Source organism: Fringilla coelebs (genome assembly GCF_963513975.1).
Source record: "Fringilla coelebs genome assembly, chromosome: 13".
NCBI lineage: Eukaryota > Metazoa > Chordata > Aves > Passeriformes > Fringillidae > Fringilla > Fringilla coelebs.
The window spans coordinates 13,858,180-13,874,266 of NC_140039.1; the positions used below are offsets into that span (position 1 = coordinate 13,858,180).

The 16,087-nt window shown below is 52.0% G+C and overlaps 1 protein-coding gene across 1 annotated transcript; it reads right to left on the reverse strand.

Annotated features, from left to right (window-relative positions):
* Positions 1-3,297: 3,297 nt before the first annotated feature.
* On the reverse strand, positions 3,298-7,304 carry FAM3D (FAM3 metabolism regulating signaling molecule D; the record flags this gene model as incomplete). Its single annotated transcript, XM_084214562.1, has 8 exons — positions 3,298-3,387; positions 3,561-3,687; positions 3,823-3,907; positions 4,868-4,918; positions 5,273-5,331; positions 5,572-5,695; positions 6,437-6,686; positions 7,299-7,304. 8 exons carry the CDS (start codon positions 7,302-7,304, stop codon positions 3,298-3,300), a joined length of 792 nt encoding a protein of 263 aa, XP_084070688.1.
* Between the last annotated feature and the right edge of the window lie 8,783 nt (positions 7,305-16,087).

The following is a 16,087-nucleotide window of genomic DNA, read 5'->3' on the forward strand; positions in this document are numbered from 1 at the left end:
CTGAAGCTGCATCCTGGGCGTCTGGGAGGCTCAGGCTCGCGTTTGGTGAAGACTCTGGGGATGTGGCACAGTGCAGAGCAGCCAGGTAGGTGCCTGTCCCTGCAGTAATACAGCTTTCAAAATGCCATGGCACTGCAAAACCGCATTTGGAGATTGCTGTCCCTGCACCCACTGTCCTTTTCAGATGCTTTTAAAGAAATTAGCAACTTCAATTTGACTCATGAATTCATATTTATTCCCTGCCTCTCAGTGTCTGGATATTTAAAAAACTCTGACTTCTTTATCAGGACACGGGGACTTTGGCAGGAACGGCTCTTTGAAACACTGGCTGCTACTGAAGGTCCCTGCACAGGAATTGCACTTTTAGCTCTCCCTATTTCTTGAAAATAGTAACTGCTCTGTGATCGATTCAGAGCTAGTTTTAACTGCCTGTAGCATTCTGAAACATAAATTTCCTTGATTTTGGCTTTAAACCAGATTTCTAATGTGCATTGAGAAGGGGTAGGAAGAGTTTCCTGCAGCTGAATGGGGCTGGTTGTTTTGGGGGCTGTAGTTGATGCTGTGCTCTGGTTTACCCTGTGGAGCCACCTTTACAGCTCTTGGGCTGTTTTCAGTTTGGTTTATGAGTGAATCTAGATCCTTTGAGGGGCTTAAAATAGTTGGCATATTTATGCTGGCAGCTCGGCAGGGCTGTTGTGTCTGCTGGTTGTGTTATTTCTTGCTGTGCCACGGGTAGGGATGATTCAGCGCTTGGGATTAACTGCTGTTGTGTTGCAGCAGATTTAGGGATCGATTTATGGCACAGGTTTCCCTCAGTGCCATCAGGTGTGTGCTAAGAGCATGGGAGGATAAGCTGGGATAAAATACTACACCTCTTCGGGGATTCCTCTGTGGTGGCTGTTTTGGGGTTTTGTTTCAGTTCTGCCTTTGGAAGATCTTACAGATCTTCTTACTGTAAGAACTTACAACAGTTCTTACAGTTTATGTGGGGATTTTACCTTGTTTAAGGAAAACCAGTTGATGGGTGGTGTTGAGTTTTGGATCCAGGGTTGCATTCTGCAGGCAGCCAGCACAGGACAGGCTGTGTCCTTTCCTGGCCTTGTCCTGCCTGTGCTCCTCACTTCTGCTGCCCTGGTGTGCCTGAGGGCTCCCATAACCCTGTGAACTGCCTGCTAGGAGCTGTGCAGGGGCTGTTGGAAGCAGAGAAGGCTGTGCAGGACAGTCTGTTATCCTTCAAATGCTCCAGGACAAACACTCCATCCTCATGTTTTGCAAAACTGCTGGTTTGCTTCAGAGAATGGGGAAAAACCAGATACAATCATCGGAAATTAAAGTCTGTACATGATGCAAATTCACCCCTGTCTCTGATGCCAGATAAGCCCAGCCATCACACGTGCAGCTGATCTGATCCCAGCGGTGCCGGGATCGGGAGGGGTTGGGAACAGACCGTGCTTGGCTGATGCCTCTGGGCAGGAGCAGGGGGCAGGTGCTCCCCTGGACCTGCTCGGTGCTGGGCAGCAGCTCTAGGAGCGCTGTGGGGCTTTCCTGCCGCACCTTCGGGCAGGGATCTTTCCTCTCCAGGTGGTGTCGGCTGTCCCCAGGCCGGGCAGCAGCTCCCGGTGTGCGCTGACCCGGGCGCGCTGTAGCGCTCCGCAGCGATGCTGGCCCGGCTCTACCGGTAAAAGGCTCCCACCTATTGGCTGTGCTGCACAACTTCAGCTGCCCAAGAAACCTGCAGATCCATCATCCATCCATCCATCCATCCATCCATCCATCCATCCATCCATCCATCCATCCAGGCAAAGCAGGGTTGGCATATCCCTGGCATCGTCCCGACCTTTGATGGGGATGTGCCACAGAGGATTTAGCCTGGATTAACCCAGTGTAAGAACCTGATAATAAGAGAATGGCTTCAAAAAGTGCTCTGTCATTATGTCTGCTTATCATAACCACTCTTGAACACCTGAAAACTACGGGTGGGATGGACTGTGAGTAGCCTGCCTTGGGGTCCATTAAAAGGAAGGCAAAACTGGTGCAGAATGTGGAGGGGATAGCAGGGGCAGAATCCCTGACCTTTGCCTTTCCCCTGCCTCCACCACACCCTGAGGCCTCTGGGAGCCAATGCTGGCGACTTGGGGAGAACCCCCTGATCCTGCAGCCCTGGACCAAGGTCAGGAGAGAGTTGTGGAACCCCTGCCCTGCGCCTGTGCCCCGTGGCAGGGAGGGAGCACCATGAGCAGACCAAGGTTTGGCTGCAGAGACTGGGCAGGGCTCCTGCATCCCGAGCACGGGCGGCCACATCCCAGCCACACTGCTCCTGAGATCAGGGAGGGCAGATAAGACAATTCAAACAGCAGAAAAAAACAGTGCAAAACCTGCTCTGCTCCCCCCACCCTGTCTCAGCAGCAACCAAGGCAGCACAGTGAGGTGGTGACTTATCCTGTGCTTTTAAAAGTAACCTTAGTATTTTCTAACTTTTCCCTGCTTTCTTTCTCTTTGCCTCTCTTATAATTGAATCAAAATATCTCAATTTTTTGGCATCAACATTTAATCTTGTTTGTTTTGATCTTGTTTTTGGGAATATTTTGAACCTTCAAAGTTCTTTCTGTTTTATACACAGAGACTTAGTTTTCTTTGCTCTTCTGGGTTTAAACCAGTTAGTAACACCCAGGAATGATACTTTGGTCTGCAAATATTAACTTTCATTGCTGCATGCTGACCCTGTGGACTTCTGGCCTTATTGTGGCTGTAGGAGACTGCAGGACATTGGCAAGAGCTCTAAGGGGAAACCACCAAAGCCTGAACATCCCCAGGGATGAGTTTACCCTGTGCCATGTGGAGAGGGGGAGCTCCTGTGAGCAGGGCTGTGGGATGGGTGATGCTAGACTGGTGGCACAGGACCTGGCATGCTCTGCCTGTGGGGGAAAGTGTTGGTTATGCTTGAAAATGGAAAGGAGAAGGTAGTGTTTTGTAATTAGAAATATCATTTAATAAATTTACAAAAACCTCTACAAAGTTTTTAGTTGAAAGATAGAAAAATAAAATACCCAAAACTGACCCATAGATGAGGATGGCTTGGCTGCAGCCTGGCCATGTGTCTGCTCAGCTCTGCAGGCACTTGTACAGCTCTTCTCCAAGGCCTGCACAGTTCCTGCTGTGAAACAGCCAGTTCCTGTGAGCAGGCAGCTGCTGCTGGACTCTGTGACCTGGCAGTGGAGAGGCTGCAGTCCCCACGACGGGGCTGGTGTCCCTGTGTGACTGGTGAGGCTGCCCTCCGTGGCAGGCTGGAGTTTGATGCTAGTCCATCTTCCTGGGGGCACAGCCCTCCATCTCCAACAGCTCAGGCCAGCCCTCGTATTTATTGTTCTCTTTATCATTTTTAATGTGCTGCAGGAAAAAGAGAGAGAGAAGATGAATGAGGAGGTGGGAACAGCGCGAGTTTGCAAGGTGGCAGAAGCTGCAGCCCGGTTTGGCGTGGGGGACAATGCCACTGGTCCTTGTCGGGGGTGCCATGAGCAGGATGGAGCCTGCAGAGCTCAGGGCAGGGGAGGGCCCTGTACCTTTTCAAAGGGGCTCTTGTTCATCAGCCCTTTTGCTCCCAGGAAGACCCAGTTGTCCCGGAAGCCCAGCGTGCCCACGTGGCTGCTGCCCAGCTCCCTGAAATGCGCCCGCACTTTGGCGTTCATCCTGACAGAGGGAAAGAAGGTGTCACTGTGGTGCCAGCTGGGTGTCCCCTCTTTCCCCCTCTCTGTTGGTGGCAGCAGCATGTCCAGCTCCCCCAGCTGTGTGTTTTTGGGGAGTTGCTTCTGTGGGCAAACTCACTTTGTGGCAGCATCGTCGTAGCTTGCTGTGAGCACAAGGGTGCCACGCTTGATCCTTTGGAGGAAGGTCTGCAGCTTGGTAACGTCTGGGAGAGAAGAGCATTGGGGAGAGAAAAAAGGGATTTAGTAGGTACTTCTGCATGGTAGCTGGGGCAGGCTCCTCTGGGCTGGTGGGAAATAACCTGACTGTGCTGGTGCTAGCCAGGATTTGGGGAAAGGGTGGGCTCCCAAATGATGCATTCCCCATCCTGTGTTCCCTCCTGGGCTCTCCTGCAGTGCACAGGGCTGATGTCCTCCTTTTGGAACAACTGCAGGGTGGAAATTCCTCCTAAACTTTGCTTGCTAACTCTGAAATTCAGAGTGAATTTACGGACCTGCCTGGCCTCAGAGCCGCCTTCCCTGCCATGGTGCCTCTGGCTGTCCTGGGGGAATCACTCCTCATCCCGCGTCTGTGGGATGCTTGAATCCAAGGCCCCATCTAGTGGCACATGAGCTGACTGCTGCTTTCCTCCCCGTGCCTCTCCCACCGAGCATCTCCCTCACAAAAACCTCATTATGTTGGTGATTCTCCCTAAAACCAGAGTTACCAAGAGTAGGTTGCAAACCCAAGGAATGATTGAGGGGGCCCTGTCTCCCTGAGCTCCCTCATTTATCCTGCTGTGAAAGGCAGGGGAATGAGCAGCTATGCAAAAACTGAGTTACAGGTTGCAAAGTGTCAGGATTTGTGTAACCACCTGATCCCAGAAAGTACCTTTCTCAAGTCTCAAGTGCCTTGGTTTATTCAGGTTAGTGAAATCATGTTTTCCAGGCTATTACAGGCTTGTAAAAGGAGCGAGAAGCCAATCTTGGATGTAGAAGCATGGAGAGAATTCCAGGCTTGATGGCCTCGGGGAAAGCTGGGCTTTTACCACCCAGAATGGCAAGTCTGGTCGAAGCCCACCAGACTTTATCATTAAATACATGACAGAGAAGCAGCTGAAGCAGCCAGCAGTGCTGGTGTGAGCCCTGGCTGGGAGCCCCAAGGAGCAGGGTGAGACTGTGCTTACCTCCAGAGTACATGTCAAAGGCATCAGTTTTCAGGAGCTTCCCAGTTGTTCCTGAAAGTTTAAAATTGAAAGCAGAGCACAGTGAGTTTGCACTGGGGTGGCTCTGGGCTTTGCCTGGCTATGAGCAAAGTGCTTTGTTCTTCCCTCAGTGTGTTGGGACTGCTGCCTGTGGTGCTTGGAGGAGTTTGTGGAGCTGGTTGTGCACGACCCAGGTGGGTTTGTTCCCTTGTCACTGGCAGTGCTTGCAACCATGACTGTGGCTGTGCTCCCCGTGCCACACCAGATGGATGATGTGCTTTTGGCTCAGCCATGGTGCCTGGGATGGGGTTTGCAGTGGCCTGTGCTTTCCTGGGGAAGGAAGGAGCCCTGGCAGTGGGGAGAGGGGGTCAGTGCCTTCTGACTCACCATTCACCAGTGCAATGTTCAGGCCTCTGCCAATGTTGTTTTTCACGCTGCTCATGAGGCTGGAAAAGAAAGCAGAGAGCACCAGTGAGTGCAGGAGATGTTGACACCAGTGAAACTGTGGTGGGGTGAGGTGGCTGTAGATGGCAAAATAACCAGAAGTGGTAGCAAAGAAATCTATTTAAATTTTTTTTAACCACAAATACACTGTGATGGCCACTGGTGTGATTGGCAGAGGCCAAACTTGCCCCCTTGGAGGCCAGGCCAGCCACGGCTGCCTTGTCCCTGCCATTGCTGCTTACACCACGTCTTCAAAGCAGATCGAGGGTCCCACCACATTTGCAGCACCACTGATGATCTTGAAGGCAAAATAATTCTGGGGGCAGCTCTTCTGGTTCCCACACTTGTTCCGGGGCAGCTTCTCACCTGTGAGGGAGGAGTGGAGCAGGAGGCCATGGCTTTGTCCCCATGGGGAGACACTGGCCGTGTCCCCGAGGGGCTGAGCGGGGCTGGACTGGGACACAGAGCCCACTGAGGGGGCAACACCTGGACCAGTTTATTCCATGAAGGAGGCTGGTCCTGGGGCTGGGCCAAGCTTCTCCTTTGAGGTTTATGGTGCCAAGGCCAGGTGCTGCTCCCGGTGTGACACCCTGTGTGCCCGGAGCATTCGGAGCTTGGGGCTCTTCTGCCCACAGCTTCCTCACTCCTGGCCAAGGCAGGGGGCTGCCAAAGACCCCACTGCTGTGTGCAGTAACAAAATCCCCCGAGTTTGGGAGAGGGGGATTTTTGCCTCAGGGAAGGGGCTCTTGAAGGAGATCCCAGGCTTCCACCATCCCCCTGAACCCTGGAGGGGAGTTGTGTGATGAAGTCGAGAGCAATACTCACTGCTGGACTTCTTCGAGGCACCTGTGGGTATCAAGCAGGAGGATTAGACACCCTGGAGAGCTGCTGGCTCTTCCCCAAGCCAGGAGCAGCTGTTCAGGCACCAGCTCTCTAAAAAGGCTTCCCATGGTTGCAGGCATCCCTGGACCCACCCCAGGGCAGCTTCACACACCACATACCATACCCTCCCCGCCCTGGGGGTCAGAGCCTCGTCCAGAGAGTGCAAACCCCAGTGCTCAGGGCAGCCAGGAACCTCTCCCACCCTCCCTCTGGATCCCTCTGGACGCCCCGGCGCCTCACCGAGCCAGCTGCGCAGGCTGATGGCTCTCCAGCTGTGCTGGAGGTAGGTCTGCATGAGGAACCAGGTGCCCAGCAGGGTGAGGAGCAGCACCAGGGCCCGGATCACACCTGGCAGTGCGAGAGGGGCGGGTGAGAGCAGCGGCTGCAGGAGGGGCAGGCACCCATCATCCCTGTGCTCCACCGGGATTCCATCCCTGTGTCCCCAGGCTGCCAGGCACGGGGTGACAGGCAGTGCCTGCAGACAGCTGACAATCCCTCACCCTCCAAATGGATTCTGATCTCTTAATTACCATCTCCAGAGCATGTGGTGATGCTCAGATAGGCATCTCTGCTCTGCTGGGAGGCACTATTCATATTTCTCTCTGTGTTAAAGTAAATCTGATAATTACTCAGAAAGCTGTGTAAATCCAAATATTTCTTATGTTCCCAGTGCTGGGAAGGCTGCTATCCCCCAATTAGTCACTAGCTACAGCCAGGCAGCTGCTGATACAACTGTGATTGGCATTTGGCTTTAAAGCAGCGCTCATCAGAGCAAAACGTTCCAGTCCTGCACGGAAAGAGAGCAGAAAAATGTACTTTTATTGCAGCTGAATGGCTCTTATGGAACCAGGAACGTCTCAATAGCCATCTCTTCCCAGTCACAGAAGGTTTCACTGGGAAAAATACAACAGGCTGAAATCGACACAAATCTTGTAAAGTCCTGATGCTTATACAAAGGCCCTTTCCCATGTCCCTGGCAGGGGAAGGGCAGGGCTGCTGGGCTTGGAAGGCATCATGTAAATGAGAAGGAGGCATAAAGAACCCTAGAAAACCAGAGAAAAGTAAATGTGTCCTCCTTACTTGTTACCCGCATGGTGGTGGGCAGAGAGCGCAGCTGGGAAGGACTGACAGTCCCAGGTCACCCTGAGGAAAGAAGGCAGTGCCTTAAAGAGAGCCTGTAACCCACCACAGTCAGGCAGATTCTGGATGAGAAGGCATTTGCTCTGTTCAGTCACATTTGCAATAGTGAGGACGTCATCCAAGATATACAAACTCTCACCACGCAGGAGGTCCCACCCTGATAAGTCCTGGAGCAGGCTGCACTCGCTTCCTTCTGGAGCCTCTGCACCCTCCCCCTGCCTGCTGCCCCCTGTGCTCCCCATTCCTGCCCTGCTCTCAGGAATGGACCAGCCTTTTCTCTTCCACTGGTAGCAACGAGGACACTTTCTGTCACAGCTGTGCTGCATTTTCTTCTGGGATGATGCAAGGTAGGTTTCAAATATTAGGCACTGCAAATTGCTGTCTGAGGACAAGTTGTGATCTGGTCTCTGGGAACAAGCTTGTCTTCTTTAAAGTCCAAAGGAGAGGGGAGGAAGGGCAGCACCACTGTGCTGAGAGCAGCAGCCAGCTTTGTGGACACCTGACTTCAACTCAGAAATATTTCCACCTGGCCAAATCCTGGAGTGTCTTCACCCCGTGGACAGGGAGTGGTTGTCATTTGGAGCATGAAAATTCCCTGCCCTGGAGAATCCACCTGCTGCCCTCTGTCCTCTGTCCTGCTGCCACCCTGAGCGATGGGACAGGCACTGCCACCCCACATTCTGGGCTCCCCCAGGGGCTGGGATCCCTCCTACCTGTGAAATTCGGGGCTGCAGTCTGCTCAGCCTCTGTCCTGGCAGCCACGCTGGAGCCCTGTGGTGAATTGTCACTTGTGAGATGGGTGCTGAGAGTTCATGAGCACCTACAGCAGCCCTTCAGTAATGTTTGACAGAAAATTTGTCAATGAGCTGTGCTGAGAGTTGCTTTTCCTGTTTGAAGGGTAAACAGGAGCAGCGGGCTGTAGCAGGGCTGGGCTGAATGTTGATTTCAGGCTGCTGCGTCATGAGGAAGGACAGAAGAGCTTTTCCTCCTGCCCAGCCCTGCTGTGGGTCCCTCCCAGGGCTGGCTGTGTTATTGACCATGGCTGTGGAGCAGGGCTGGGCTGGATGGGGCTGTGTCCCCCCTCAGTGCCCCGAGGAGAGGCTCCCTGTGGTTGCCCTACACCCAGGGGTGGGTTGTAGCATCACTGTCTGGGGTTTTAGGCGGCCCCATCAGTTTCAGCTGAGGTTTCTGGAGCCCAGCACTTCTCCCTGTGACACCCCTCTGCTGTCCCCACACCTGCTGTGACACTGCAGCCAGGACAGTCTGCCAAAGCTGCCCACCTGCACTTTAGGGGAAGCCTTGGGAGGGATTTGTGTCCCACATGTACCAAGACAAAGTGTTTTTGGTAGTGTGTCAGCTGGGCACACTGGCTTCCCAGCAGCATCTCCCCTCTCTCTGCAGCTGTTCCCCTCAGAGGAAGGCTGGCTGGGAGCAGGAATCTGTCCCCATGGGAGGTGGCAGGGGGGTCTGTGGTGCCACAAACCCTCACACCCCAGCCTTCAGCACAGTTACTCTGAAATGGATTTTAAAGCTTGTGTCAGAGCTGGCATGAGCAAGCCCATTTCACTGAGCTGGGATAAGATCCACAGACCTGAAAAAGGACAGTTTAAAGGCTTTAGAGGACAAATGCTGCCTGTGGCTGGATCTGCAGGGGCAGCACAAGGTTCTTCCCTTTTGCTCCTTTCAGCACGAGGTTTATAAAGACAGGGACCCTCTTCCCATTTCTGGCTCCCCATCCCATGCCCGATCTGATGATGGGGTTGGAAGATGGGGCCACTTCTCACAATCCCCCTTGGCAAGTTGTGAAGGCTTCAAAATTGGTATTGGTTTGCCTTTGGAGCTCGTTGTCTTCCCCACAAGTGCCCTGAGCAGAGCCTGGATCTGGTGAGGGTTCAGACCTGGGGTGTGACTTGAACACAGTGAGTGGAGCAAAACTCTGCTGGGTTTGCAAAACCTTCCCTGTTGGGTGCCCAGTCCTACAATGGACACTGGCCTCACTGGGGCCCATTGCACAGCCCTCCCCTTCACCAAAGCTGTGCTTTTATTCTTTGCACATATTGATTTCATCACAGAGGAAGAGAAATGGAAAAATAAACCAATAAATGCCAGTGCTTTAGGGAACTCATATATTTCTATGGGCTATTTATCTCCACCTTAATCCTAGATAAAATTTATTGGGTGGAGGCCCTGGGTGCTGAAATTCCTACAGCCTGTTTGCATTACCACAGAGTGCTCCTGTCCTGGGATTTCTATTATATTATTTTTTAATTATTTGCATTGATAATCTTTTTTCCTTTCTAGAGTCCTGCCAGAATAAAAGGCACCTGTGCTCTGGCATCTGCCAGAGAGCTGCTGGCAGGAGAGGGAGAAAAGGAATTGTGATAGGTGTTAAACAGAGTTATTTGTCTAATAAGCCTCAAACTTGTTTGCTTTAAAAAACATTCCAGGAACAAGAAAGTTCTTGGACAAACATTGCTGAAGCAGCTCATGGTGCTGTACAGCACAGGCTCCACCCGAGCTGCTCTGGCCTGAAGCGCCGCTTGGCGGAGCTGAGTCACTGCAGCTGGAGGAGCAGACACATCCCTGCCTTTCCAGGGTGCACCGGGTCACTGCTCCTGCTCTCCCTCAGCGCTGCAGGAAAACTTCTCTTCCCCGCAAACTTCTGCCTTTTCCCTTTCCCTTCCCCTTCCCCTTCTCCTTCTCCTTCTCCTTCTCCTTCTCCTTCTCCTTCTCCTTCTCCTTCTCCTTCTCCTTCTCCTTCTCCTTCTCCTTCTCCTTCTCCTTCTCCTTCTCCTTCTCCTTCTCCTTCCCTTTCCCCTTCCCCTTCCCCTTCCCCTTCCCCTTCCCCTTCCCCTTCCCCTTCCCCTTCCCCTTCCCCTTCCCCTTCCCCTTCCCCTTCCCCTTCTCCTTCTCCTTCCCTTCCCTTTCCCCCCCTCCCTTTTTTTTCCCTGCTTTTGAGCCCCACATGTCCCTCTCCCTCCCAACGGCTCCCTGACTGTGAACAAAACCATTTTGGTGCAGAGTGGGGATGCAGCTCCAAAAAGGATGACTGCCACACGCCCACAGCCACTGAGTCACCCACCCCAAAGCCAGGGTGCTCCTGCCCAGCTGAACTCAGGGTGCAGAGGAGGGACTGGCAGGCTGGGAGCACGTCCACCCTGCGCTCAGGGTTTATCACCACAGGAGAATGGAGGATGCCACAGTGCCATTTTCAGGCTCAAAAGGAATCAGTCTGACTAAACTTTGCTGAGTTGATCAATAGGAGGGTGCTGTTTGCTGGAGAGCTTATAAATTTTCTTGCTTATAAAAAAGCTTGGCCAGCTTCTGCATCCACCAAATGGCTGGAGAGGGCATCTTATGGCAGAACTGATAACCCTGGCACAAGCCCACAGTTATCTGGGGTGTTTTGCTGCTTTCTACCAGCAAGCACTTGGTACCTTGTGTCCTCCTACCCATCCATCTAGCCTGGTTTCTCAAAATTCCAGATCAGTTTTTTAAAGGAAGCAATTCTGTCCCTACTGGTGCTGTGTGGGCAGCAAGACCTGGTCCCTACACCAATCCTTTCAGCAGTGCAGGAGAAAACAGACAATGCCCTGACAGACAGTGCCCTATCCAGCAACAGTCCTGAACTCAAAAGGGGCCCTGAGTTAACTCAAGGTATAGATTTAGGCTGCTTTGTTTTTAATCATTTAGCATTGTTACTATTATGGTTCTGAAAGAAGAAATCACTCCTGAAGTTAGCACTAGGGGCTCTCTATTTTTTCCAAAGTTGCACTTCATTTACCTGGCAGTCAAGAACAAAATTGTTTCCATTCCTTCTTTCCTTTCTCTTTTTCATTCTTACCACTTAGAAGAACCAAACATCTTCTCTTGGAGCTTTTAAAGCAATTTTCATACAAGAACCAGTGGAGGAGTTGTGGGGCTGGCAGCAGCAGTGCTGCCTTTGGGACTGCAGCTTGCCCAGGGCTGGAGCAGAGCCCCTGTGGGAGCAATGCTGCTTCCTGATAATTAGTGTAATTCCTGAAGGTGATCTCTGTATAAAGCTGTGCCCTGAGCTTTTCTTTGCTCCCCCCCAGTTCTGGCCCTCAGTGCTGGGCAAGAGGTGCAGGAGGTGCTGAACTCTGGGGGAAATCACAGCCTCCAAACCCAACCCTTCCAGACAGGGAGCAGAAGAGCAAACACACAGAAGGGCCTGGGCTCTGCACTGGGATAATTATTGCCTTTGGAAGGAAATTCTAGCTGTGGTGAGAGTCTGAGCTTAAACAGCACAGTCTAAATCAAAAACCTTCTCACTCTCAGGGGAAATATCCTTCCTATTAGTTTGTTTAGCTGCTGGCAATAACTGGCTCAGCTCAATAACAAAGTGCCCCAAGCCCTGGAGTGCCCAGCTCTCATCCCTGCTGTGTCCCCTGCAGGAGCAGCCCCAGGGCTCAGGGGCTGTAACACCTGGAGAGGCCCCGTTCCATGGTGAGCTTCCCTCCTGTTTCAAGGGACCTGAGGCCAAATCCTCCATGGACATGGAGCCATTTCTGCTGCTTGCAGAAGAAGTCAGCAAAAACCATCAGCAATAAAATCGTGTGTGAAATGCTTCTGCTCTCTGGAACTGAACATTTCATCCGAGATGTTTCCCTGAAACCACAGGAAAGGATGGGGAGCTGTGGGCTTTCCTTGTGGCACATGCAGGTGTGGGGAGCCCTCGGGTCCCATCTCTGCATCCTGTGGTGGCCCAGGTTTTGCCCATCCACTGTGGCACACAGCAAAAATGGGCTTTTAAATCCCACCTGACATTAGGGAATGTGTCAAGTGCTGGGAGTGGGGCATCAGCTTAGTTTTGACTCAGCAAATAATTTACTGGTGCAGTGCAATTGCATCAAGCCTCATTCGCAGGCTCCCCCAGGAGGTTCTGCATGATATAAAAAAGAGGAATTAAGAAAAAAATAATAGATGTGGTATCAACTGCCAGACTGGAGAATGAATAATCAGTGGTGCAAACTCACTGCACTATGAACAGCACTCTGGTGGACCAGCAGGAGCGAGCTGGTGAGTGAGGGGCTGCTCTCCTCCTCCTCCCTCTGTGTGTCAGCACTGGGTGCATTGACCCTCAGTGGGTGCAGGGAAGCATTGGGACACTGGTGCCAAGGAAGGGGCTGCAGGACTGTCCCCCCCAGGATGTGGAAGTTCAGCACTGGGAGGAGGTTGCCCCCGGAGATCCCTCGTTGGGCTCTGCAGTGTCCAGGAAAAGCTGCTTTTAAGGAGTGAGCTCAGCGGGACAAACTGATGACAAATTCTCTCAGGAAAGGTTTGGCCACTGATAAGCACAGTGGGTGTATGGCTTCAGATTGCTCCTGCCCAGCTCCTGCAGATGTTAAGCGCAGCTCCTCGGAAGGGGAACGATCTGTACCTCCTGTGTTTGTCTGTGTTAAACACCACCTGCCCTCCCGCATGCCACATGCGAGGGAGGGCGAGGGCTGTCCCTGCAGCCGCACCTCCCACCCGAGCTCTGCGGGGCACTGCTCACCCTGCCCGGAACGATCCCGCTCCCGTGCTCGCCTCTCCTCTCGCCCTGTGCAGAGCTCAGTGATCAGCGCTGCTCCACTGGCCAGAGTGAATCATGGCAGCAAAGCCGTGACACATCCCCGAGGTCCCACGGGTCACCGAGCATCCGGCACGGTTCCCTTGTGCCGGATGGGAGGAATTGCGTGAGGACAAAGTCATACAGGAGGGCTGATATAACAATATCGGGCAGGAAGGCGAGGCGGCAGTTCCCGGGCAGCAGGCAGGTGCGGTGTGGCCGGCAGGGATGGATGATCGGTGTGCCGGCTGCCGGGGGTGCTGTTGTGCAGCGCATCCCAATGCCCGGCCCCGGCAGCGCTGCTGCCCGGGAAAGGGAAGCAGGGAAGTCACAGCCGCTGGTAGATGAAAGGAGAAATTATCTCGTGCCGTGCTCAGCCCCTGCTCTGTGGGCCCAGCACAGCCAATCTGCTTTTATTGTTTTGCAGGACTCCTCTGCAACAGAACGATGACAAATACCAGGAATTAGCGCGGTGTAATTACTCTGTATTAGCTGAATTCACAGTATAGACACAGATCATAAACAGCCATTGATTATTCCTAATTTCACATTTTTACCATTCTGAATTGAAGCAATTACGCCTGTCTGAGGGAATTAGCTTCTCTTTCAACCCTGCAGGTTCCCAGTCACTGCCCTTCCTTTCTGAGGCTTTTTTACTGATGAAAAAAAGGACATTCAACACAAATCCTTCCCTACTTCTAAAATAAAACATCCTCCTCTTCCCCCCTCTCCTCAGTCCCTAAATCCCTCTGACTTTGCAGCCCAAAGGTTGCTCCTTTTGCTGCCAGCTACCTCACGATTCAGGTGGATGCTTGGTGTGTTCTGGGGCAGCTGGGCTCATTGCACCCTGGGCTGCTGCCGGGGCATCAGCAGTCCTGGCTCCTGGTGCAGGTGTTGCAAAGATTCCTGTGGGAAGGGGCCTGGGCACACCAAGGCTCAACATCCATCTCCTGTTGCTGGTTGGGCCATGCAAGCAGTGCTCCTGTTTAAGCATTGTCTCCTTTTTGAAATAGGCCAGGACATGATTTCCAGAAGCTAATTTGACCCCCAGGTGAAATCGTGTTGGGGGCCTCTGTCTCCAGGGTAACACCTGCGCTTTTCCCAGACCAGAGGTTGGTAGACCTCAGCACTTCCTTGCTACAGACTGCAAGCAGCATTAAAAAAAAAAGCATGTAGATATAAATTATTAATATTTGCATGGGAAATTTCTAACCCTATTAGTATCATATCGCTGAATTTGTTTCTTGCGCCCGGCAGTGATTTCATTACAAAGGGCAGCAGAGCGTAATGCCAGCTCTGCTGTGCTGGCTCGGCCAATTAATGACGAGAGGGGGAAGGATCTGCTGCTTGTCGATGGCACAAGGCCTTTGGGACTGTTCTTTCTGCTTTTCCCGTGGTACATACTGAGGGGTGGTGGGTGACTGACTGCCACCGGGCACGTGCTGCACTCACAGATGTGCTGGGGTGCCGAGCTGGACCCGGGGGGCTCAGCCCAGAGGAAAGGAGACTCAGGGAGGTCCTTACTGCTCCCTGCAGCTCCCTGAAAGGAGGTTGTTGCCAGGTGGGAGTCAGTCTCTTCTCCCAAGTAATGAATGACAGGAGAAGAGGAAGTGAACTCAAGCTGTATGGGGGAGCTCTAGATTGGATATTAGGAACAATTTCTTCATCAAAAGGGTTGTCAAGCATTGGAAGAGGCTGACCAGGGAGGAGGATGAGTCACTGGAGGGATTTAAAAGATGTGTAGATGTGGGTCATGGGTCATGGTTTAGTGGTGAACTGGGCAGTGCTGGCAGAACAGTTGGACTTGAGGATCTTAGGAGGTTTTTTCTGACCTAAACAACCCCATGATTATAAAGTTCTATAAAGGGATGAGGGTCTGAAAAACCTCTGGTCCAAAGCCCTTCCCACTGCTGGCTTCAGACAGGGAGTTATTTATTCCAGGCAGTGGCTGTGACCATCAAGCAGCAGCAGCAGTTTTTTATTGCATCCATTCTAGGACACTGAAGAAAGATTATGCATGCTTGCACCATGCCAGCTTTTTATTAGATTGCAGGCAGGGGTTAAACTGATCCTTGTCAGCACAAATATAATGCCCAGGGTGATGGGAGCAGCATAAATTGAGGACAAGAGGTGGCTGCTTTTACCATGGCTCTCAAGAATGCTCTGCTGTTTTACTGCATCGTTTGCTCTTTAATTGGGACATTTCCCTCTGGCCAGGGGATGTCTTTCCTTTTTTGGCCAATGAGGTGCAATAAATAAATGGGCTGAGACACAGACTCTGAGGGGAGGTGAAGTGCAGAGGGCAGATGAGTGACTGTACCAGAGCCCTTTGAATGTCCCCAGTTTGCCACAGTGGCACCTGCTCTGGGGCATCTCTCCCAGGCTGGGGACACGGGCAGGGGCTGTCTGTGCTGGCAGGGGGTCTGCAGTAGTGCAAATCACACAGGTGCTTAATCCATTTGTCACCTCCATTTTTTTCAGAGTACTGACATCACGAGGTGATGGACCTTAGTGCTGGGTCAGTGGGGTGTTTGTTTGTGGCCAGTTCTGGTACATCTGTGTCATTGAAAAGCAGATATTTGAAGGAGTGCATGACAGTCCTGCACATGGGGCCAGCCAGAGCTGCTGGTTGGTTACAGCAGAGCAGGATATGGGGGTCTGGCACATGGCCACCCCAGCTTGGGGCTGCAGGGCATCTGGGGGGTAAATAAGGTTCTCATTCAGTTGTCCTGTTATTATTTACCTGCAGTAGTAAATTAATTGTCTTCCACCCCCACTCCCCACACTCCCTGTGCTGCCAGCAGAGGAAATCCTGCTTTTGTGCTGCTAATGGACCTCACAGATCCAATAAAACATTACAGTGCAGGCAAAATGTCTCTTTAAAAGCGCAATAGAAATTCAAACTCTCCGCTGAGAACAAAGCCAGTGGGGCTTTTTGCATCTCCTGTTTTTATAGTATTCTGTAACATTTGTAAAGTAGATCACTTTCATCGAGGGAGTCTATCTTCTCTCCCAAGCTGTAATTCCTAGACTTCTTAAAGAAGATTTCTGCTCACAAAGGAAATAAAAGATAGAAATATGATGCTCTCTGACATTTGAACACACTACTGAGAATCTGAATTAAAACGAACAAACTCAGAAAGTATCATTTATACAGCAATCAA